Source organism: Bactrocera tryoni, chromosome 5 (genome assembly GCF_016617805.1).
Source record: "Bactrocera tryoni isolate S06 chromosome 5, CSIRO_BtryS06_freeze2, whole genome shotgun sequence".
NCBI lineage: Eukaryota > Metazoa > Arthropoda > Insecta > Diptera > Tephritidae > Bactrocera > Bactrocera tryoni.
The window spans coordinates 77,532,645-77,557,253 of record NC_052503.1 but is presented as its reverse complement, the minus strand read 5'-3'; the positions used below and the strand labels follow the sequence as shown (position 1 = coordinate 77,557,253).

The 24,609-nt window shown below is 38.2% G+C and overlaps 1 protein-coding gene across 7 annotated transcripts; it reads right to left on the bottom strand.

The window, feature by feature from the left end:
• Positions 1-1,293: 1,293 nt before the first annotated feature.
• LOC120776720 (cationic amino acid transporter 2) lies at positions 1,294-22,931 on the bottom strand. 7 transcript variants are annotated; one of them, XM_040107631.1, is made up of 10 exons: positions 22,759-22,931; positions 15,693-15,974; positions 7,949-8,304; positions 7,593-7,877; positions 7,393-7,497; positions 6,803-7,333; positions 6,628-6,730; positions 5,925-6,115; positions 5,596-5,871; positions 1,294-1,782 (listed from the first exon to the last, which is right to left on the bottom strand). In XM_040107631.1, exons 3-10 carry the CDS (start codon positions 8,187-8,189, stop codon positions 1,682-1,684), a joined length of 1,833 nt encoding a protein of 610 aa, XP_039963565.1. In that variant the 5' UTR covers positions 8,190-8,304; positions 15,693-15,974; positions 22,759-22,931; the 3' UTR covers positions 1,294-1,681. The 7 variants fall into 7 exon arrangements, with proteins under 7 accessions (XP_039963565.1, XP_039963561.1, XP_039963559.1 ...); XM_040107627.1 differs by lacking the exon at positions 1,294-1,782 and adding an exon at positions 3,148-5,385 and having other exon boundaries at positions 15,693-15,950; positions 22,578-22,931; XM_040107625.1 differs by lacking the exon at positions 1,294-1,782 and adding an exon at positions 3,148-5,385.
• Between the last annotated feature and the right edge of the window lie 1,678 nt (positions 22,932-24,609).

Genomic DNA, 24,609 nt, shown 5'->3' with positions numbered 1-24,609 from the left:
AGTCAACATACATAACCGAAATGTACCCGGATTCTTATTCGTCTTAGGACTGTCAAGTCAAGCACTTCTTAACTGGCTTTGAGCTCCCATAAGCAAGCTCAAGGCTTACATAGCAGCTCTACTACCGGAGTGAATGCATATCTCCGTAAAAGAAGCCGGCTTTCGGAGGAGTACATCTGATGTTGATGGCTGTCCCTTCTGCTTGAGAGACTCTACAGTGGTCTGACAGTCTAAAATAAAGATTTATTGAAAGCTTCTGACAGAAGACTCCAAACTTCTACTTGAGCTTACATGCATATGCGAAAAACTTTATTGGGCCTATTCTCTAGCGATCTCGTCACACCCATATATCTCTCCGAGGTATGTGCACGGAGAAGATGCCGCCAGGTGTAGGTAGCGGATTTCGAAATGTCCCTCTCTGGGGCACGTCATGTGCTCCGTTCCACGGAGTTTAGTAGCAAACTTCGCAGCAGTGCATCTGTAGGTAATGTACATGTGTGATACATGAAGAATGGCATTAAGTGTTCTCGTTGGTGTTGTACATGAACCACTGATACCAAAGAAAGGCGCTCTTCACTAGACAAATACACCATAGAGCTGTATTGGCGTAACTATGGTTTCGCAAAGCTAAAGCAAAACTTTTGTTGAGAGACCTCATCGCTTTCCGAGAAATGTCTCACCGCATATTCACTTCGCAAGAGGACTCCCTTCAGCCACAACACAACGGAGTGCAGAGCAGTGTCTATCAAACCCACATTTGCCGTAGGCATGCTGAGTTCCCGATATTAAAGAACCAGCTCCTGTGCGACTGCGAGATGCTCCTGGCCTAGAGTAACTAGAACGTAGGAGATCTACTGAACTACTTACCCATAGTAAAGTTCATCTTGCCGCAATTGTAGGAGTTTTTACTGTCCAATAGGCATTGTAAGACTACAAATCCAGTCGGACGAAAACTGTCAAAGTTATACGGGAGAAGGTGAGGCACAGAGGTGCGGTGAGAAAATCCAAGCACCTTCTTCTGTTCCAACTTTTGCAGGACCGATCTTGAAACAACTCGGCAGGAGGCTTAGCAAAAGCAGACATTGACCGCCTCAACAAATTTGTGATCAGCTCAAGGCGCTTTGAGATCCTTTGTGATAAATTTTATATAAGTTCTAGGTACCACAATTGATCGGCGTTTTAAGCTGATCAAGTGAGATCCCTTTTAAGATTGGCGGATTTGATCTAACCTAACCTGACATATTCCTTAGTCGTTTATTTTCGGAAATTTCAATGAGTTAAAATACATTTTTATTTTGATATAATTAATAAAATTTATTTTTGTATAGTGCCATTCAATGCTTTGAATTTACATTTATGATAAAAATATAGGTTTGTTCTCGTATAATCGGAATTATCTGTGGTCTTTGGTGTGTGGCCCTGCGCATACAATTATTATGATTTACTAACAAGTTACATAATATATTAGGAGCTCACTTTTTATGTACTATTTTACACTTCCTTAATTACTAATTGTAACCATTTCATTAACTATTTATTAAAGTTTTATTAAAAAAATACATATAATTATATATATTTGCTATACACAACAGTTATATATGCAGTATATATACATATTTATGTACAGATGTACCCGTGCATTGTTATACAGAGATACTGTTAGATGGTGGTGTACTTATGATTAGAACGAGTTACTGTATTTCAATTTTTGCCAACCGTTACGCTGCCTCTTTAACTGTCTTAAACTATTTGGTAGTCCATAGAAAAAGTATATTGACAAGCCTGTGGAGTGGTTAGAAGAATGTGTACAAACATATATGTATATACGGATACGTATAGATATGGTGAAGATAGTTATGTTGTGTTAGTTGCATTAATCGCTTGTTTCTTATAAGATTCGTTATTGATATGGATTAATAGTGGAAGAATGTTTTAGAAATCTTTGAATAATTGTTATCATACAGCAAAGAAATTAGTTGATTAGGTTTGGTTCTGGCATGCAATCGGTATAGATAAAGGTAGTTACATTACGACTGATTAGTTATTAGCTTAGGCTAAGTAAGGACTAACCCACACATATGCAAATGTAGCAAAAAGAAAAATTAATTATAGTTAGAAAATTAAGAATAATTAAAAAAATGATAATAATAATAAAACAAGAAAAATCGTTAGCTTGGACCGAAGAAGGCATACCCTTCACAAATATAAAAGTTGTCTATGCAAGTACATGATTTTGATTGGTCAGTTGGTATGGCAGCTATGTGCAAAAGTGGTCCGATCTGAACAATTCCTTTGAAAATTGTACAGTTAATAATAATAATCTGTATAAAATTTGGAGAACATATACATATATTGAAGTAAAAAATTTTTCCATGTAACGACTGCATTTTGAACGTTCAGTTTGCATGGCAGCTATATGCTACAGTGATCCGATCTAAACAATTTCTTGGTCGCTTGTACTGCTGTCTTGAATAATAATCTATGTCAAATTTCTTTGACATATCTCGTAAATTAAAAAAGTTTTACAAGGAAAAAAATTTGATTATTCAATGTGTATGACAGCTATATGCTTTAGGTGTCCGATCTAAAAAAAAATCATCGATTAGTCTATCTTTGCCTAAAATAATAATCTGTGCCAAATTTCATTGACATATCTCGTAAATTAAAAAAGTTTTCCATACAAGAATTGCATTTTCATCGTTCAGTTTGTATGACAGCTATAATCTATAGTAGACCGATCAAAAAAAATTTAATCGGATAGCTTCGCGCTGCCTCAGATAATATTCTGTACAAAATTTCCTGATAATATTGGGTAGTCGAAAAAGTCTTTTCGTATTTCCACTCAAACTTCACATCGAAATTTCCAGAAAGGAATCGAACGAACCCTTATTGCGCTACACGAACTGATGATGCTGTGTGTCCGTAAACTTCACAAATTTCATTGGTGGCTAGCGTGGCATCTTTCCCTTTTTTATACAAAAATTTCAAAATGTTGCGAATTTCTTCATTATTGTTACTCTTTTTTGAACAGTTGTAACTATTTTTCAACTTCCTCGAATTCAATTTTTTCTGTTGAAATGAAGCTTAAAATCTCAGCTTTCCAACACTATATGGTATGACACAATGTGATTGATAGCACTGGAGATATACGACTGCAACGAGATATATTGACTAATTACGAAAAGACTTTTCCGACTATATATCCAATATATACATTTTATATGGTCCCGAGGTTACCTGCTGGGTGGCAAATTTAATATATTCTGTGCAGGGTATAAAAATACGTATATAAAACGAAATCTCCAATAAGCTTTTTTGTGCACGTTGTGAGCTTTTCAAAGCTGCGCTTATATGGCTTAGCTTAATATATAAGTGTTTGTGTACTTATCAACAATAACAATACAAATACAGTTATGTATTACACCTATAGAATAAAATAGTATTTAAGCTAACGAGTGTCTACGCCTACAACAACGAGCTTACACTAAGGCTTTGAGCCAGTTACTTGAGCTTTTTAAGTATTTGTGACTAAATATTTGTTTAATAAATTCCAACAATAAATATCTTTAACAACTACAATACTAAAATGCAGTATATAGGTTTGAATACGCTAATACATATAGTATGCCCTGCTAAGTAGGGTTTAGGCACACACATACACATCTACAATATGTATGCATGTAAATATCCGTTATAAAGTTTGGCGTGCAACGATTGTCTGCTATCCATACAGCTCGACGGTGCCGTTTGGTACGTGTTTCAGTAAGCTGCGTGCGTTCGTTATCACATTCGCGGCGTCGTCGGCGTTAATTTTGGTCGCGAGATTGTTTTCCGAACGTGCAATGCTACCAGCCGCAGTGCCAGTTGATTTGGGCCTAAGCATTGATTGCTCCTCGGCTACTTCTTGCACTGTTATTGGCTCGACGGACTTGGGTCGACGTATTGGCACTGCCTCGGGACGCTGTTGCAGGCGATGCGATGGCCCGCGTTTCAGCACGGCTTCTAGCTTTTGTTTAAATGGCAGTGCCGCCTCTTCCATTGGTTCGGCTGTTTGTGTAGGCGCCTGTGGCGTTTCGTTGGCTTCCATTAGTCGCTGTAAACTGGGTCGTTCTTTGTTGGAACGCAGGTTATTGATTGTTTTGTAGAGTATTGGATCAAATTTCGGTGGTTTCGGTATACCGTTAAAATTTGCATCGGACGGTGCGGTTTCGTCGTTTGATTCGGCTAATCCTGTATTTACAATTGCTTGCAATACAAGTTGGCGTAGGTCCGTTTCACTTTTGGAATGTTTGAGCTGCGGTCGCGGTGAGGAGTTTGCCCTGGCCGGTTTATCTGCTTGTGTTTGCTCCTTTTGCGGAGTTTTGTGCGGCGTTACTTGTACCGGTGGGAGCATTAGAATTTTACTTAGCTTATTCTTAAAGTTTTCGGAATGTATGGGATCATCAATGGAGAGTAACGATGATTTGGAGTTCTTGCGTGCGAGTGACACATTCTCTTCCGTGCTTTTTGACTTAAATTCACTGCTATCATTCTCTTCCGTGCGGTTTGGCTTACCCACACCGCTATCAGTTGAAATATTAGTGTTTTGGAGATTTGTTTCATTATTATCTATTTCACCATTCGAAAACTGCAGATTCACCGCTTCGTTTAGTGATTTTTGGCGTGTCAAAGCTTCCGTAAGCTCAGCGCTGTTGAGTATGTCATCAACTAATTGCTTGGCAGCTGCTTGCGTGGCGGTGAAACGCTCAGTACCACTGCTAAGGCTGCTGCAGCTGGAGCCCTTGCCGCTTTCCACCTCGGGCACCGCTTCCAAATCGTCCGATGAGTTGCTGCTGGTGTGCACTGTCGCTATCGTGTTCATTTCGATCACGCTCGGCAGCATTTCGGAATCCACGCTAAATTTGCGATAGTCCGGCATATTGGATGTTATTGTAGTGCCGACATCCGCCGCTTGCAACACATCGTCCAGCATTGCTATCACAGACTTTTCATCCTCACGCGTGCCATCTTTCTCGCCATCTGACTTATCCAGTGAATTTTTCGACGAGTGACTGCGATTGTCTTCAATGTAGAAAACTTTGCCATTATGTCGCATCTCGATCAAGTCGTCGCTGACCTCATTCATATTCATAATTTCGTCTAGACTCTTCACCGTGTGTTCATTTTGTGCGCTTAAAGTGTTGTTGTTCGACACGCCATTGGCGCTCTTCGACTTCTTTAGCACACCATTTGTTTTCATATGCTTGTTTAAATGCCCATTGGCTGACGGTTTTGCGTTGCGCGTACTCTCTTTCAAGGCGCGCTCAAATGCCACGCGCTCGGGATTCCGCTTGGTGACATCACCAATGTCATACATGCACCAACAAGCAATGAATATTGGTATGCCTGCAATGCATTTTGGGTGTTGTGGTGTATAGGAAGTTAGGGAGTAAATAGTAAAACAATACCATTGTTAGTACAACTAAATAATTAAGCGCTAAGGAACATGCTTATATGGTACGTGTAACTTTCCGAGTTCCAAAAATGGATGATGCCAATTGGAGTTAGTATTTTGTGTAAATAAAGCATGCAATCTAGCGTTATATGCATACTCACCAATCAACATCCATATACCGAAACGGATCCAAGTCATCACATCCAGCTGCAACATGAGGTAGATGTTAATAAACACGCTAATGGCTGGTAAAAGCGGCACTATGGGAACGCGGAATGTTTTTATGACTGGCTCACGGGGTTGCACGCAAATCATGACCAGCGTCAGTATAGCAAATAACACTAAAATGGGCAATAGAACAAGCACCCACAGTTGGTTTTCGAGCAGCGCATCATAAGCTTCTTTGAATATCAGACCGATGAATAGTGAGAGAAGACCTAAACAGAGCAGCGAGTTAAAGGTAAAACTTCAGACAACATAAAAAGCTTACAAAATACTGTTATTAAGGTGCCAACGATACGCGTCGAAAGCGAGTTTGGTGTGCTCAGATGCTTGATGTTGAACAATTGTAGTAATACAGCTTTAGCGGTGACTCGTGTACCCGAGGATGTGAGCATGGAGTTTTCGGTTAATGGTTGATTACCGCTTTCACAATCCGCAGAATCAGCAGACTCCATGTACCTGTCAAATGTGAAGCAGTGGCGTGAGTAAACAGAGTAATATGCTGATTGATTGTAAAGGGTATTTCAACAAGAGCGCTACAAAAGTTTTTTTAAATAAAATATGGAACTCTATTTCTTTTGCATGGTCATGACGGGCACGTTTCATTCTCCGGAATAGCCTTGAGTGCCGAGATGCATGCTGCTTGGATCCGCTATGTCGTCTCAAAATGCTTGCCTTTCATCGGCAAGCGGCTTCAGTGCTTGCGTAAATTTGATCTTGTAAGGATGTAGGCCAAGATCTTTTCCGAAATTCGCCTCAACGACGTTACAGGGTTGGCCAATGCTTGAAAACGACGTGTGAGAGACTGATTTGGGTCTTCCTCAATTGATTGTAAATTTTAATAACTTCGAACTTTACTAAAGAGAAATGTTAAAAGTGAGAGAGAAAAAATATGGCGTCGCTTGCTGTCCCTATCGGTCTACTTTTGTAGCGTCCCTATTAAAAAACCCCGTTATATGATATATGTATACCTGAGTATGGTAATTGAAATGGCCACCACGCTGTAGGCCAGTAAAGTGCCGATTGACAGGAGACTAACCAGCTGCTGCAGATCGAACAAACCCGCCATGAGCGCTAAAGTAAGATAAATAAATAATTATAAAATCATTAAAATATAAATTAAACTTTGGAGTTGACAGTACGTACCTGTGAATATGGCGGCGCAGATCGAACCATTAACCGGCACGCGAAAGCGCGGACTGATCTTGCCCAAAAACCGAAATAGTAAACCATCATCGGCCATGGAGTACATGACGCGCGGCAATGGAAACAAGGCGCCAAATAAACTGGCTAACAAACCGATCAGTCCACCGATCGCCACGATCCACATGGCGAACGTCCAGCCGACTTGTTTGAAAGCAAATGGCAGTGGCGCATTCGGGTCTTGCTCGTAGTAGGGCACCATCAGTGTCAGCACTGTTGAGACGCCGAAATAGCAAAGGAATATGATCAACAGCGATAGCAGGATGGAACGTGGTATGTTGCGGCGCGGATTGCGCACCTCTTCGCCGGTAGTAGCGATGCAGTCGAAGCCAACAAAACCAAAAAAGCACGTGGCGGCGCCTTTTAGTGTGCCTGCGAAGCCAAACGGAAAGAAACCGCCGGCGCCGATGTTGTCCGTTGCGGTGGTGGTGGCGTTGATGGCTTGCGGATCGATAGACCAGTTGGCGAAATTCGCTAAAAATAGGGAAAGCAGAGGTAAGTGAGTTTAGCATGGAATATTATAAGCAGCTAACCTTTGATAGCACCAAAAATTATCACAAACAATAGTATGAAGATGTTGAGGCTCGTGCAGAAGTTATTAGCCAGCGCTGAAGTCTCCACGCCAAAGGCCAAAGCAACTGTAAAAAATGAGAAAAAAAAGTGCGTTGAAAGTCAAGCTCAAATTGTGGCGCCTTTTTTTCTTTTTTTTCCACTTTCATTTTATCATACATACCACCAAAAACAATGACTAGACCGCATGCAAAGAAATCGAAGTAGCTGCCGAGGAAACTAACGTTAATTGGCGCTATCTCGGCGAAGGTGTGCTTGAGCGTATCGTTGATTAACGTGTCCAAATAGAGACTGATGCCACGACAAACACTGGCCGTGCCGATAATATACTCCAACATCAGATTCCAGCCGATGACAAAGGCCGCAAACTCACCGATACAAACATAGCTGTAGACATAAGCCGAACCGGCTTTGGGCACACGCGCGCCAAACTCCGCATAACAAATGCCTGTGTTATAGTAAAAACAACCAAATTAAAAACAAATTGTTTTAGATGCACACGCCTATCATCCACATTACCTGCTAGTAAGGAAGCCAGTGCGGCGATTGCAAACGACAGCATCACAGAGGGTCCCGCCTGATCGCGTGCTATTTGCCCAGCTAACACATAAACGCCTGCGCCCAAGGTTGAACCAACGCCCAGCGCGGTCAGATCGAATAAGCCGAGCACACGATTCAGCTTCGTATCAGACTCCGTGCCCTCATTGGGCAAAACTTTTCGGCGCGTCAACACTTTCCAATAAGTTGTTTGCGGTGGCATTTTCGTATAGTTGCAACGCGACTTTCGGTGAAAGTGTCGCTAAGAGAAGTTCGAGGAGTTATCGTGGGCCGAACTGTTGTCGGACTGCTTGTGACTAAAGCTAATGCTGAGCAATCTGTAAGGAAATAATTTAATGTGTTATTAGTGTACGTCTAAGTTTTAAGTAACTATTTTTATAATATTTTGTTGCACTCAATTGGATCAATGTTTTTCTATTGGCAGTCGCGCAGTTAATTGGATTATTCAGTTAATTGTACTTATGTTTGTATTGATAGACGTTGACTAGCGGCATTGTCTTTCGATAAGAACGTTGTCTATACGCGTATAACAGTAAATTTATAATGAGCAGCTATTAATATATATATAATCGCCAGACTGAGCGTTGTAGGTGCCGTAACTTGCACACTCCAGCGAAATGGGAGCGCGGTTGTGAGTGGTTCTGGAGAGGTAAGCTGTACAGAACTTAGATAAGAACAAGTGTCTTATGTCGCTATTTAATGTATAATTATTACAGGTATTGTGTTATGCATTATAACCATAAAAGCAATGTATAAAAGCTGAGAGCAGTGGCGGATCTACGGGTGTCAAAACCCTCCACCTCAAAATCGGTGTTTTCTGTTAAAAATCAGAGGAATTTACGCCGTAACAACAATATTAGAACTACTGTACGTTGGAAGGAAATCCTCTCCAGTAATAAATTCTGGATCCACTACAGCCTGAGGGCAGCTCGTTTTGTTTTTCACCCCCAAAGTCGGTGGTTTTTATGCAGAATCAGAGGAATTTAGGCAGTAACAATAATATTAGAACTGCTGTAAGTTGGAAAGAAAGCCCCTCCAGTAAGCAATTCTGAATCCGCTACTGGCTGAGAGCAGTTCATTTTTAGAAGGAACTCAACTTATAGCCGAATTTCAAGTAAATGTCAGCCCACTTTATGTTCTTTGCTACAGCTGTATCTGTACATAATCATTTACTTATTAATATTGAATTTTGATTTTAGTTAGCTGCCAATCAAAAAAACACTGTAAAAAGCGAAGAACCACCGCAAGATTAGCGTTAGAAGTTCTTCCATTTTCATGTGCTTTTCTTGTCGTAAATAGTGCGCGATTGCCTTGTATGCAACTTCAGGCATAAGTAGACTAATCCCGTTTTCCGCATTATATACACAAAGGACCATTCATTCATTAACCTTCTTATACCCTGAATAGGTATATGGGTGATCTAGCCTCTCAGCTTTCGAGATATTGCTCTGAAATTTTGCATACATTCTTTTCTGCCCAAGAAACTGCTCATTTATCGGAATCACCGATATAGAGCAACTATAGCATATAGCTGCCATGCGAACTGAGCGATCAAAATCAAATAAGTGTACGGAAAAGTTTCGTATTTGACGAGATATTTTCAACAGATTCGGCAAGCCTTATTCCTATAAGCAATGCTACAGTCGTGGAAGAAATTGTTCAGATCGGACCACTATATCGTAGAGCTGTCATATAAACTGGCCAATCAAAATTAGGTGCTTGTATGTAAAACTTTTTCGTTTGGCAAAGTATCTTTACGAAATTTGGTATACGTTTTTGCTCTAAAGAACGGTATGATATACGCACAAATTGTTGAGATCGGATCACTATAGCATATAGCTGCCATACAAATTGACCAATCAAAATTAAGTGCTTGTATGGAAAACGTTTTTGTTTGACGATATATCTTCACGAAATTGGGTTTGCATTATTGCTTCAAGTAACGGTACAATAGCCGAACAAATTGTTCAGATCTGACTACTACATTATATAGCTGTCATACAAATTGAACGACCAAAATCACTTTTTGTAAGGGATCTTTTGTACTTGTGAAGGGTAATGTAGCTTCCGTACAACCGAAGCTAACCCTTTTTCGTGCTTAAAATTATTTTATTTTTGTCGCAGTGACTTGCTGGCGCTGGAATGTCACTAAAAGCCACCCAGCTGCTTTTTTGCCCAATAAATAACTCATAAAAATAATTTGTAATTGATGTGATTGCATTGTTTGCCAAATAAAGCAAGCGGGCTTTTGTGAATGTATGTGTGTGTATGTTCGCCTGTTAGGTGCATATATAGTGTATATATGTAATTATAAGTAAATCGCAAACATTCCTGCATGGATTTGCATAGCTGCAGCGCAAAGTCCATTGGATCGGCGTTTCGAAATCGTTAATGCTTTTTTTAAATTTATGCACACACCAGCAAATCATATAAAATAATCTTTAATTCATTTTTTCTTAATTGAATTTTAAATACTATATTTTATTAATAGAACCACAGATTGTGGTTATCCCATTTTATGGTATATAGGTCAGCGAGCAGGGCTTCACTTGGCGTGCTACTTTGCAGCATATTCTCTGCTTATCAGCCATGAAGCTGGGCATTTCATATTTGCTAATGTTAGTGCATAACTTCTGGGTAGTGCTAGGCATAGAAGCCTTTAAGCAGTGGCTGTGTAAAGACTTAGAAATTTAAATTATTTGCTACTTAAAATGTAATCTCTCATACATACCATATGTTTAGATAAATGTCCGCCTAACACCTTAACATTTTTGAATACAATCAATTTTATTTTTCTTTATAAGCTACCGGTTAGCTCAATAAATTCAGAAAATCACCTACAATTGCTGATAATGCATACACATTTTGATGGATGACTGCGCGTTCGACTGTGACTTATCACTTTTCACACAGCTTGTTAAATTACCTCTCTCTTAAATAAGTTTGGCAAAGTGAGCGTCGGCATTGCTGATCAATCAGCTGTATTCAACTAAGTGGTAAATTGTTGTTGTTGCGCGAATACGTATCTAAGTGAAAGGTTTAGTTATTAAGTAAAGCCGATTTTTATTATAAAAACGTTAACATGTGAGCATTTAGCACCAAGATGATTACATAGGTGTGATTAAACACTCACTCTCAGGAGTTATATGTAGTATGAGTCATAAGTTTTTTCTCTTTCATCGAACTCGCGCTAATCGATTGGGGAAACACCTCAAATAATATATACTATATACATATATGTAATTATGTGCGCGTGTGTGGCACATAACTAATTAATTATCTAGCTACATGTATAACAGTAGTTTTTAGGGTCGTTTGGAAAGTTCTTAAGCTGTCACCAACATATTAACACCTGGTTAGGTACTTTATGTGCAAAAATACATATATATATATTTGCTGCTTGAAGTAATTTTCAAATAAACAAAAAACAAGAAAAAACTAGATTCGACTGCAGCATAGCATTAAGACACTTCGCAGGTGCATTTCTTTCAACAGAAAATGGTATAAAATGATCTTTTCTCTTGTTTTTCTTCATTTTGAGCGGTGAGCTTGTATGGCAGCTTTTTCGATCAGAACAAAATCTTCGAAGATTTTACCGTTGCTTTAGAAAATAAGTGCTGCCAAATTTCAGGCAGATATTTTGACAAATAAAAAAGTTTGCCATACAAGAACTTAATTTTGAACGTTCAGTTTGTAGGGCAGCTATATACTATAGTAGTTCGATCGGAAATCTTTCTTCAAATATTATAGCATTGTCTTGAAAAATAGTTCATGCCAAATTTCGTGTATATATCTCGTTAAATACGAAAGTTTTTCATACAAGAACGTAATTCTGAACGTTCAGCTTGTATGGCAGCTATATGCCTTAGTGGTCCTATATCGCCGGTACGGACAAATAAGTATATTTTTGACGATAAAACGCCGTATGCAAGATTCCACATGCTAAATAAACTTAGGTCATCAAGCTGATCAGATATATGTACATATACATACATATCTACTGCATGGGCCTCCGATGTTAGCTTAAGGGTTTTACAAACATGGTGGCGAACACATTTTAACGTTTATTAAACAAAAATTTAAATATTAATGCATCCATAAGCCATTATCACAAATATTAAAAATCTTTAATTGACTTATAGATTGCCAAAAGCACTAAGTAATATTTAATTAAGCCGAGATTTGTGTATAATTGGCGATATATAAAGCGAATGCATACAAATATGCGCTAGTTATAAGTATCCAGCAACAAAAAACACGAAAAAATCACAAATTTGTTTGTACGTAAGCTTGGTCTTATCAATTTGTTTGCTTTTCGATAAACGCAAACGCTGCGGCTCGAGTGTTCTTAAGTGTGAAACAATAAGTATAAGCGCAGAATGCTTTTTATTGCTGCCAATAACACGCACGCACTCACGACACTCATACGCCGTGTAATACCAAACACAAGCACACTATACATACACATGCTTATTGTGGAAGCTATGGCGAGGGAAAGTTAGCGGTTGACGGGTAAGAGTAAACCATATCAAATGCTAATTGATTATCTGAAATTCTTGTATTCGCGTAAATAAGTAAATAAGGGAAACACCAAGCAGAGTTGTGTACAGGCACTGATTCAAGAGGTAATTTTAAGAAATACACAAAAATAGATTACCATGACGCATCGTTTGCATGCAGGTGGTAAGGCACGTACATATACATATATATATATATACAATATATACATATAAGTAGGTGTATTTGCTCGCTGGGCAGGTTTTACGCCAGGCATTAGCCAGATCATGCGAAAGTATTGTTTGGGCGAAGCATCAAGTCAATAACCGAAAGAGTCAAGGTGTTTAGCAGTGATAAAGGGATGCTCACTTCACCTGGCATTGGAAATGAGAGCGTAATTCACCTACCCGGCTTTAACAGTTTACTGGATTGGGTAGATTTTGACATTTGGCAATTGGAATGACTTATAGGTCCCGATTAAAATTCTATCAAAAGTATATGTGTATGGAGGAATTTGTTGCCGTCACTCATGTAAAGCAGTAAAAATTACTGGAATAAGTTGGACATCCCTTTATCCCTGCCATATAGCATGCTAGTGCATTGCTGGTACACTGATCGCGTGCTCAATGTAAATCAGTGAAGTAAAAAAGTAAAAGCTTTTCTGTTCATAAAATGCAAAAGCACAGTTGAAACTGTGACAAATCGTCAACAAGTGTTGCAAGTTCCTATAGGTACGATGCTGGAATGCGCACGTTTACAAATATTGCTTTCTAGAAATGGACATAGTGAACGCGCTCAATGACAAGAATTGTAATAAATTTGCTTATTTTTATTGTTGTTGGTTTTTAGTTTTTCTTAGACGAATATGATGATAATTACATCTAAAGCCAATATAAATAACCAGCCGCTTCGAAACTTTATTGCCTCATTGTTTCTACAGCGAAATGCTGGCAGTAGACCAGTGCAGAAGTCTTTGAAAATGGTTAAAAGTGAAATAATTTCATAGGCGATTGAAAATCATTGGAGAAGAGAGGTAATTTAGCAAAAATGAAACGAAAAATTATTTACAGAAAATTTTCTCAGAAATCGCCAAAAAATCTCTACAAAGGTTTTTTTTTTTAAATTCATTTTTCAAAAATTATCTATCCTGCTCTACAGCAAAAATAATTGTTGTTATTTTTCTTATATTAATCACTTTTTTAAACCATTAATAACAAGTTCACCAAGCAACAAATTGTATTTCATTTTTATTTAAACAACTTTAACATATGTATATCGCCAGCTAAAATGCAAGAGACCGTGTGTATTATCAAAAAATCGAAATTGATTTTTTATTGCTCACGTTTCACTACCTCATGTTACAAATATGTAGCATAAACTTTTCAGTCAAAAATAACTAATATATAACCAATATATAATTAGTATAGACCCATTTTATAACCAAAAATCATTTTTTTTCCAATTTGAGTGCTTTCGGTTATTCTTATATAACTCTTCCGAGCACCATGGATTATGTATTTTTACTTTTGGCAATGATTAAATGATTTTTTCTGCGCATATCGACAAACGACTTTTAGCCTTAAAATTCTTGTAAGCTAATTGAACGTCCAATTACTACATAAATATTACTTTGCCAGTTTTACATACATACATATATATAATGCGCCTACAACTTACGTAGTGGCATGCGATAAGACGGTGTTATTAAGTGCACGAGGGCCTCTGTTGTAAACAAACCCTACTTACACAATTTTATAGCCAACTTGCATATGATTGCCACTTACGAAGAATTAAGCAACATTTTGAAATTTCAACTGCAATAAAGTAAGAATCATATTCAGCGAAGGTCGTGGTTGAAGGGCTGTGATTACACTAATCTAATCTTGTTGAGTTTCGTTTATTTAACAATTAAAATCTCGCTCTCCCAATTGGAGCGCTTGATAATTTTCTTGTAGTAAGCAACAGTATTTGTAAAACACTTACTACTTATATGTGTGGCATTTGGTTTGTAGGCAAAAATCAAGAGGATTTTTTTAAATACCTATGCCTACTGTTAATGTTGTCATCCTATTGGAATTATGTGTTTTTTAATAATTTGATTAGTGATATTTTTAATATGTTGTCATTTTGATATATAGTATGCTGACGGTTGCCTTAGTTCGTTGCATTTTTTATAGCATCAAAGGGTATAAAAAGATATTTCGCTTGATTTTCATAGGTCAGTTTGTATGGTAGCTATAAACTATAATGACCCGATCTGAATAGTTTTTTTCGGAGATGGTAGAACTGCCTTTAAGAATAATCTGTACCAAATTTTGTTATAATAACTTGACAAATAAAATAGTTTCTTATACAAGGATTTGTGTTTGAGAGGTCAGTTTGTATGGCAGCTATATGCTATAGTTGACCGATCTGAACAATTTCTTCAGAGATTATACCGTTTCTTTTGAGATTGGTGCTTACCAAATTTCGTGAATATATTTTGAAAAATAAAAAAGTGTTCCATACAAAGACTGGATTTTGATCGGCCAGTTTGTAAGATAGCTATATGCTATAGTAGTCCGATCTAAACAATTTTAACGGAGATTATAGCGATATTATTGCTTATAATATATGCCAAATTTCGTGAAGATATCTTAACAAATTAACAAGTTTTGCATACAAGGTCATGATTTTGATCGATCAGTTTGTATGGCAGCTATATGCTATAGTGATTCTATCTAAACAATTTCTTTGAGGTTTGTAGCGTTGACTTAGATAATGATCTGTGCAAAATTTCGTAAAGATGATGTTATAAATGAAATAGTTTTCAATACAAGGACTTGAGTTTGATCGAACAGTTTGTATGGCAGCTATATGCTATAGTGGTTCAATCTGGACAGTTTCAATGGTGATTGTAGCGCTGCCTTAGGTTATTATCTGTCGTAAATTTTGTGAAGGTATCTTATCAAATAAAAAAGTTTTCTATACAATGTCATGAGTATGATCGTTCAGTTTGTATGGCAGCTATACGCTATAGTAGAATTATATCGGCGATTCCGACAAATAAGCAGCTTCTTGTTGACAGAAGCATGTGTGCAAAGTTTCTTTTCGTTTTGGGTGTTACAAACTTAATACCCTTACCGTTAATTACCCTGCCAGTGTAGTCTTCTATATAGTTTTATTTCTTATAAGAAAATACTAATTTTATATATGTATGTACACTTACCGTTTTTCCAATTTTTTCTGCAGTTCTTGAATCCTGCTGACGTAGTTATGTGTATTTTTTAAACATTTATTTTTGCTGTGTTCATTTATCGCAAGTTTTAAATGCAACTTTCGTGTATTTAGTTGCCGAAACACATGCGTCCGTGCTCAACAAGTATTCATTTACTATCTCTTAATCACATTATCTTATTTAACTTCATTATAAAAGATATGTAGATAAAAAGTCACTGAGATCCAACGTTTTGCTGCTCAGTACACACTCTTTCACAAACAAAAAATAAATCTAAATATATGCAAACTATTTAGTTGATATAAAAATTTTATTTTTTTTATATTTAATTAGTGTAACAAATAACAAAAAAAAAAAATATTTGTGCGTTTTTTGCAGCCTCTCAGCGCATTGACACTTTCGCCCTCAGCTCGCACGTAATTTGCAACCTGTTGCCGCTTTTGCACTTATTACCGCTGCCGTCGGTGTGCCCGTCTCAACTGTCACACGACGTGTTTACAAGTGCCGAGTAGGCAGCAACGTATCGGGTTACGCATCAATTATGAACCCAGCCTCACTTCCCCAGTCCGCAGTCGCTACGGCTACAATCAAATGGAGTGAACAAAGCTAATAACAACAAATCGAACAAATGCAATAACAGCAACAACAACAACAAATGCAAAAGTTATAATAAAGCGTGGAAAGGCTACAGAACAGCATACACGCACACACAACCACACGCTCAGGCATATCAAAATACGACATGCATGCAAATACGCGAAAGTAGGTAGCCAGACAAGCGTTTGAATAAGGAAAAAGGCACAAAACATACAGCAAAAACGTTGTGAAAAGAGCAAACAATGTAAACAAACAAACAAGTAAACAACTTAAACAATGGAACTCCAGATAAGACGCGGCGTATGCGCCCCTACAGTGCGCGTAATTAATAAGCGGCGTGCCATAAGGCATTATTGTCATATGTGCAGGAAGACAACGCTTGTATGTACTTTATGTATGTATGTATGCACACAGCTACTGATAACGTGAGCGCAGCCTAGCGGCAGCAAGAAAGCGAAAACTTCATAGAGGATCTGGTCAAAGAGGCATGCGCTTGCGATCACTATTTTATTTGATAAGCATCGCAGGCAACAGTACTGCTTACATGTGCACTAGTAGCGGACTAGTGTAGTGTTTACATAGTTTGGCGTTGCAGCGGCGTAGGTGTGTGGCAGGTAAAGGGAGGAAAGAGGTTAGTAAAAACAAATATGGTATTTAGTGTATACAACAACAGCAAAACATAATAGACTCTTGAACTGCTGTGAAAGTAAACAACAAAAATGTAATTGTTTGTTAATCGCTCGACGATCTCCGAGTAGTGAGCGCCCGTGCGCGTTAGTGTTGGGACGCCGTGTTTTCAGGAAGCCAGTACAACTTTGTGTTGATTAATATTGGGTAGTCGAAAAAGTCTTTTCGCGTTTTTAATCAAATTACAACTTACCTTTTTATATTTATAATGAACTTTTATGGACCAAATATGTACCATTTGGTCGACCACTTTTGCCATTTTTCCGCTAGAGACATTATTCCATCAGTGTAAAACCTTTCTGGTTCTCGGCGAAAAACTGCGACAAGTAATTTTCACAGGCTTCTCTTGAAGTCAACTTTACTCCACTAAGGGAGTTATGCATTGACCGGAACAAATGGTAGTCCGATGGTGCAAGGTCAGGGCTATATACCCAGCAGCCAACGAAGCTCTAACCCGTTACCATTCCGCAGTTATTGAGACTGAAGTGGCTGTCCAAGCGAGCTCATTAGCTTTACAGTTTCCTGCAATACCGCTGTGATCAGACACGCAAATCAGTTCAAACATATATTGTAATAACTCGATGCCAGAGATAAGGAGTCTAAACATTTTCCCACTAGTATTGCGCCCACAGTCTGCGAGCTCAAGGCTAATAACGCTGTCCTAGTATCGCAGTGGATATTAACTATCCAAAAGAATACTGCTTTCCGAAACAGTAGATCTATTGCAGCCGCTTGGTAGACGAAAGCTGATGGATAGTTCTTGATACATAGTATACTCCACCACCAATTCTATACCACCTCCCCACTCCCTCTCCTACAGCGAGTGCCTCCATCCCATACTTCCCTAGAAGGTAAGAACAGTCAAGGCTTAGTTCAAAGACCTGGTAGTCCAAGTATTTGCCAAGTGCGTGCCTGATTCGTTGTCATCTAAGTACTTAGATTCTCTGAATCTCAGAGCTACTTTCATGGCCATACATCTTCCGATTATGTCCACGGATGCTATTTGCAGCATGAACACAGTTTGTGTGGTCTTCTTTGAACTTCGTCTTATTTACTGTTATCACTTATAGCCGAGTTAACAACAGCGCGTCAGTCGTTTATTCTTTTCGCAATTTGGGGCCAATTCGAGATACCAAGTGCAGTAGAGTCTTTCTCCATCTGATCTCTCCAACAGAGTGGAGGTTTTCCTCTTCTTCTGCTTCCCCCGGCGGGTACTGCGTCGAATACTTTCAGTGCTGGAGTGTTTTCATCCATGCGGACGAAATTTTTCTTTGAACACTTCCTAATTTTTTCGCAAATTTGTTCTTTTCCATAGTCTTCCACCTTACAAAAATTCCGTAGAGCATTATAGGCTTAACTATGGTTTCATAGAACAAAAAAACTACCACTGTTGGACTCGCCGTCTCTTAAGTTGGGTTTCGATTAATTATAAGATAATGATCTTGCTATTACCCTTTTATGCTATACGATTTGCATTTGTGTAGGGTATTAAGGCTTCGTGACAGCCGAAGTTATTTATTTTTTATGTTAGATATGTTCATACATTCCTACAAACATCTTTAAAGCGGTTCCTTGATCAACATATAATCCGCTTTATTAAAAATAATTAACTTTTTCTATTAACTTTCATATTTAATGAAAACAATAGCATATACATATATAATATGGATTACGAATATATCCATATTATATTTACTAACTAATTTATAATGTCATAGAAGCTTACTATATAAACAGACCTGAAAATAATCGCTACATATCAGTCATGGCGATCGCGTTTCTTTAATTTGCTCATAAACGATTTTAGTTAAGTCGCCAGTATTACCACTAGTAAACGCTATCTAATCGCTATCTTCATAGGTATGCATAATTATAGGCTTTATTAACTGTTTTACACAAGCAAAAGGATAGTTTCGCGTTCTTTCCGATATACTAAAGACCCAGCGATCTTCGCAATTCGTTCGGAATGTGTTACAGTGCACTAAAATCCAATTGCTCAGTTCTCTGCCTCGAAAGCACGTATTTATTTAACCCAGCTTACTTTAGCTTGTATACTCAATGATGCGTCATTACTTCGTAATAATACTTAATTGAATCTCATACGCTTCCGCAAATTGGTGTAATTCGATTCACACGCTGCCAGCTCCCGCTCGACGACAAGCACGTGCTAAACAAGCACCGATTCATTGCTACGCACAATAAATAGTATTAGAAAAGTGATTAATTTTAGCAAAATATTTTACTTTGCTTTGTTGACTATTCAATTTTCCAGCGAAATTTTGTTTTGTTGATCGGCTCCGTAGCTGGGAGACCGAGCGCAAACTGAGGCGACGCGCAACGACATTTGACGTAGTTTAAGCCAGCGAATTCAAACACAAGTGTAAATATGTAATCAAATACGAATAACCCTTTTTTGAAGAGAGGCGTAACACAAAACTTCTTATTTTGCACGCATTTAAGTTTAACGTTGAGCTAATTTATGAGTTAACGTAGATACTATATACATGCAGGTACGGTTCTGTCGACCAACCTAGTACAAACTAAGCCAGTTAGCTTCCCGAAACTTGGAACCACGGAGCGGCACAGCTAGACGAGCTCTTTGACGTCATCAAAAGTTACCGTAGAAACTGACTTACCGCAGAAAATGAGAAAATGCGGGGACAATTAAGTAAGCGCGCCACTATCCCCGAGCCAATTACCTCGAAGCGGCAAGCGACATGCCCTCTGGAAACTCGAAACATTGCAATCACGTAACGAAAAGGATGGTCAGTGGCTAAAATCTTGCTCGAAAGGACGTAAATATTTTTTTTCAAAATCAAAGGTTTTCTAGTTACGCTGTACATAGTGTAAGCGTTTGGCATGTACATATGTATGTAAGTATTTGAAATTCGATTTCGAATGCGAGCGCGAACGTGAACGTGGTCAATTAACGTTTCGTCAAAGCGCTGTTTTAATATCGTTTTTGTTGTTATTGTGAGCAGTATGTTTTATTTCTGTCGCCGCTGTATAAAACACCGTGTGCTTGTCGGTATGTGTGTATGTGCACCTGTGTTTACACGCTGGCGTTTCATGTGCACAATAAATTTTCGCATTTTATAAGCGGTTATTCGCCGCGCTCATGTTGTTTTTGTTGTTGGCGAGTTTTAATTATTCCGGCGTATTTTGTACGTTCTTCCCCTGAGTGTATTGTACTCGCTTACTTACTTGTCGCCCGGTGTCACTTAGGTACTAACTGACTGACTGATCGACTGGCTGAGAGGCCGCTGCTTAAGTGGTTACCGGTCAGTCGACGTCGAGATGCATTCGCAAATATTTTTGAAGCGTGCAAGCTTTTGCAAAAAACAAAAAGCAATAACAACAACCACTTGTATATGCAAGTGCTTGTAATATTTAAAGGCGACGTGAAGTTAAACGCTTGTGACGCTTGTATATACATAGATATGTGTATAATATTTATAAATAATTGCTCGCAATCACACACACACACGCGTTTGATATATTCGGTTATATACATATGTACATTGTACTGAGTTGTAGAAGTATTTATTTTCGAAGCATATTTGTGATGAATTCCTGCCTGTATTGATTGTTGTCGATTATATTGTTTTATTGTGACCCGTTGGTATGTATGTATGTTTGTTGAATATGGAAATTATATCTTCACCGTTTTAAATAAATTTTTTGTTTAGAATTATCTTTTCGAGTGCTCTTTAGTAAGAAGTCTAGGGCCTTAAGTATATATGTTTGTCTGTTTGTTAGACATATGCGAGCAAATAAATACATATGTATACATTTATAGATAGTTGTGCGCTAGAAGCGGTATAAAAAGTTAAGCTGTTCGCTACTTGCTAGGAGGAGCAGTTTTGAAAATGGCAAAAATACCCTTCACAGCTGTATTCTATAGCTTAAAAGGGTATAAAAAAATCTTTATCTTGATTTTGAGCGGTGAAGTTTATTAAGAAACTACAGCGCTGACTAGCAAGTATGATTCATACGAAATTTCGCAAAGAAATTTTGTCAAATAAAAAAGTTTTCCATACAATAACTTTATTTTGATTGGCCAGTTTGTATGGGAGCTATATGTTATAGTTATCCGATCTAAAAAATTTCTTCAGTGTTTATAGCATTGACTTGATAAATAACTCACGCTAAATTTCGTGAAGATATCTCAACAAATAAAAAAGTTTTCCATACAAGAACTGGATTTTGAACGATCAGTTTGTATGAGAGCTATATGCTATAGTGATGCGATCTGAAAAAATTTATTCAGCAACTATGACGTTGACTTTGAAAATAATTCATGTATAATTTCGTGGAGATATCTCTGTAAATACAAAAGTTTACTATACAAAAACTGAATTTTTAACGGTCAGTTTGTATGGCAGCTATATGCTATAGTTATCCGATTTGAAAGATTTATTCAAAGATTGTAACGGTAACTTAAAAAATAACTCATGCTTAATTTCGTGAAGATATCTCAACAAATAAAAAGGTTTTCCATACAAGCACTTGATGCCGATCGTTCGGTTTGTATGACAGCTATACGCTATAGTGATCCGATCTGAAAAATTTCTTCAGAGTTTGTAGCCTGTAAATACAATAGTTTTTCTTACAAAAACTGAATTTTGAATTGTCAGTTTGTAAGGCAGCTGTATGCTATAAAGCTCCGATTTAAAAAATTTATTAGGAGATTATAGCTTGGGATTAAATAATAACTCTTGCTAAATTTCGTGAAGATATCTCGTCAAATAAAAAAGTTTGCCATACAAGCACTTGATTCCGATCGACTCAGCTCGTCACGTAGATTTTCATATTCATATTCATATTTTCGTTTTTCTCTTCTGGTTGCTATCTATAAACTTCTTGCCAAACTTAATGTTCGCTGGGTTCACAAATTATATAAGCTTCGTTCCAATACCGTATTAAAGAAGACAAGCAGCTCATAAGCGTTACAAAGCTTTCAAAAAAATTTTCATTATAAATTACAATTATAGCAGCAAGCTACCGTGTAAGTATGCAAATATGCGTGTGACGTGTGGTATGTATGTTTGTAGCTAAGTATGTAAACAAAGAAGTAATAAGTCATGAATTATTCTCACTTTCATTGAAGTGTATAAAGCGCATTGCGGCGTGACTAAATTAATGGCGAATGATCAAAGTTCCTGAAAGGTTATGCGAAACCCCCTTTCCTTCCCTACGCCACACAAGCAAGCATACATTTTGATGCGATGCGCAGCTGAGCAAACGAACGCGAAATAATGTTGAATATTGCCATATAATTGCTGAAAGTAAGCGCCGTTAAATATGTAACAAGCGTAGTAACTCACACATACACACATACACTAATTTGCCTCAGACGAGCTACGAAAACATGTTCACATCTGCAAAACTTTCAGTAAACCCCACTACAAGCACAAATATGACACGAACTCCAGCCGCACTGATAACGGAGATAAGGATCAACTGACGTTCGTACCACATACACGGCCTATGTATGTTTTCCTGTGTGTCTGTGTGTACACATATTTAGTCACAATCCACACACGCGCACAAGCATTCCATTCGATTTCTTTGTGTGCAGCAAATATTTACATTTCAGTTGAATGATAATCACACAGTTTCAGTTTCAGTTCCAGTTCGCAAAAAAAATAATAACGCTAATTGCGGCTAGAATGCGAGAAGCGCGCTGAAAAAACTAATGCAAATAAGCCGTATCTCGAGCCAACACTATCAGCAATATCAGCAAGATATCCGCGCTAGTGCAGTGACTAACCAAATTGAAGCTGTCCGAACAGACGACGGCGCACGAAGCTGGAAACGACAATTGAAAAACAATTGTTTTTGATTACTGAGATAAGCGCACGTCTTGTGAGAATTTACGGCCATTAAGGTGATTACAACCGGCAAGCCCGATACCGACACTTTCGAGACTTTCAAGCGCTGCGATTGCTGAGCTACGACTGACTGAGCACCGAGCGCTAGCGCCGAGCACCTGTTGGCCCACAACGTACATGCCAGCAGCCTTCGTCACCCTCCCTCTCAAGCCTCGACTGTACCTGTAAATAAGTGGAGCAGCGCGCACGCAGCCCCGTGTTTTGGCTGAGCGCTGCCTTGTTGCCGTTGCTTTTGTGTGGCGCTGATATTGTATAAGCGGTTGTCGAAGGGCAAACGCTGCTCTGCTGCTCTCTGTTTACTAATGCCAGTACATTTGTTGACATTATGTTAGAATAATTTCGACGCAGGCGCTCTTATATTAACAATTTGCGCATATCCAAATCCGTACAATGTCTAAAAATATGAACTTTTAAGCTTTTTAGTGGCAAGTATAAGATTTTTTCTAGCTCTAGATCCTTATCTTGAAAATCCAGCGAAATTACGAAACCCACTCTAGTTGTGTGTGCGCGAGTATGGTTCTTTGCAGCTGTAGTAGTATCTATGTATGTATGTTTGTTTGTATTAAAAGCAACGGTAAACAGCCAAATTCACCTTAGGTGGTTGGTTGCTGCTCTGCTGCGTTCTCCGCTGCTCTGGCTCTTTGTCAGTCAATGGTGATAAGATACGCGTATCTGCCGTTGGTGTCTGGTTACGTGAAAACCAGCGGGCACTTATCAGACGCCACGAAAATGCCGCATCACATTTTGTTGACTGGTACTTAAGCAAGAAAAAACGTTAACCGAAGCTAGTACACCCTTCACAAATAAAGAAGTTTTCACACAAGTACTTGATTTTGATCATTCAGTTTATATGGCAGCTATATGATATAGTGGGCCGATCTGAACAATTTCCTCAGAGATTATACTATTGCTTTAAAAAACAATCCATGCTAAATTGCGTGAAGACATCTTGTCAAATAAAAAAGTTTTTCATACAAGAAATTAATTTTGAAGGTTCAGTTTGTATGCAGCTATGTATATGCTATAGTCATTCGATCTGAATAATTTCTTCAGAGTTTCTACAGTTGCTATGAGCAATTATCCAGACCAAATCTCGTGAAGATATCTTCTCAAATAAAAAAACGTAAACTTGATCGTTCAGTTTGTATAGCAGCTATATGCAATAGTGGCCCGATATCAGCGATTCCGACAAATTTAAAGCGTCTTTTGAAGAAAAGAATGTGTACAAAATTTTAGATTAATATCTCACTAGTTCGCGTATATGAAGACAATCGGACATATGAACAGCGCTAAAGCCACTCAGCTCGTCCTGCTGGTCATTTATATACATATACATTTTATAGGTTAGGTTAGGCTAAGTTTAACCTGTAGGCCAATAGACCACTTTGGTACTTTGCGCTACCAGATGGACTTCACTTGCATGAGGACATCATCGAATGTTGACTCTGGAACTGCTTGCAGATGCATTAGTGGCCAGCTCTGCGACTTTCGCAATAGCAAAGACCTCAGCTTGAAATATACTGCATTGACCCGGCAACTTAAAAGGTTGCCTTATGCCTAACTCTGAACAGTATATTTCCACAACTCCATTGTCCATTTTCGAGCCATCAGTATACATGTTTAGAGTGTTGCGCGTAGCTATCATACCTTTTTGTATGTTTACTTTGAACCTTCTTTCCCAGTTGAAAAGTGGGGTCATGTAGTAGGTGTTTGCCCAAAAGCCATTATCC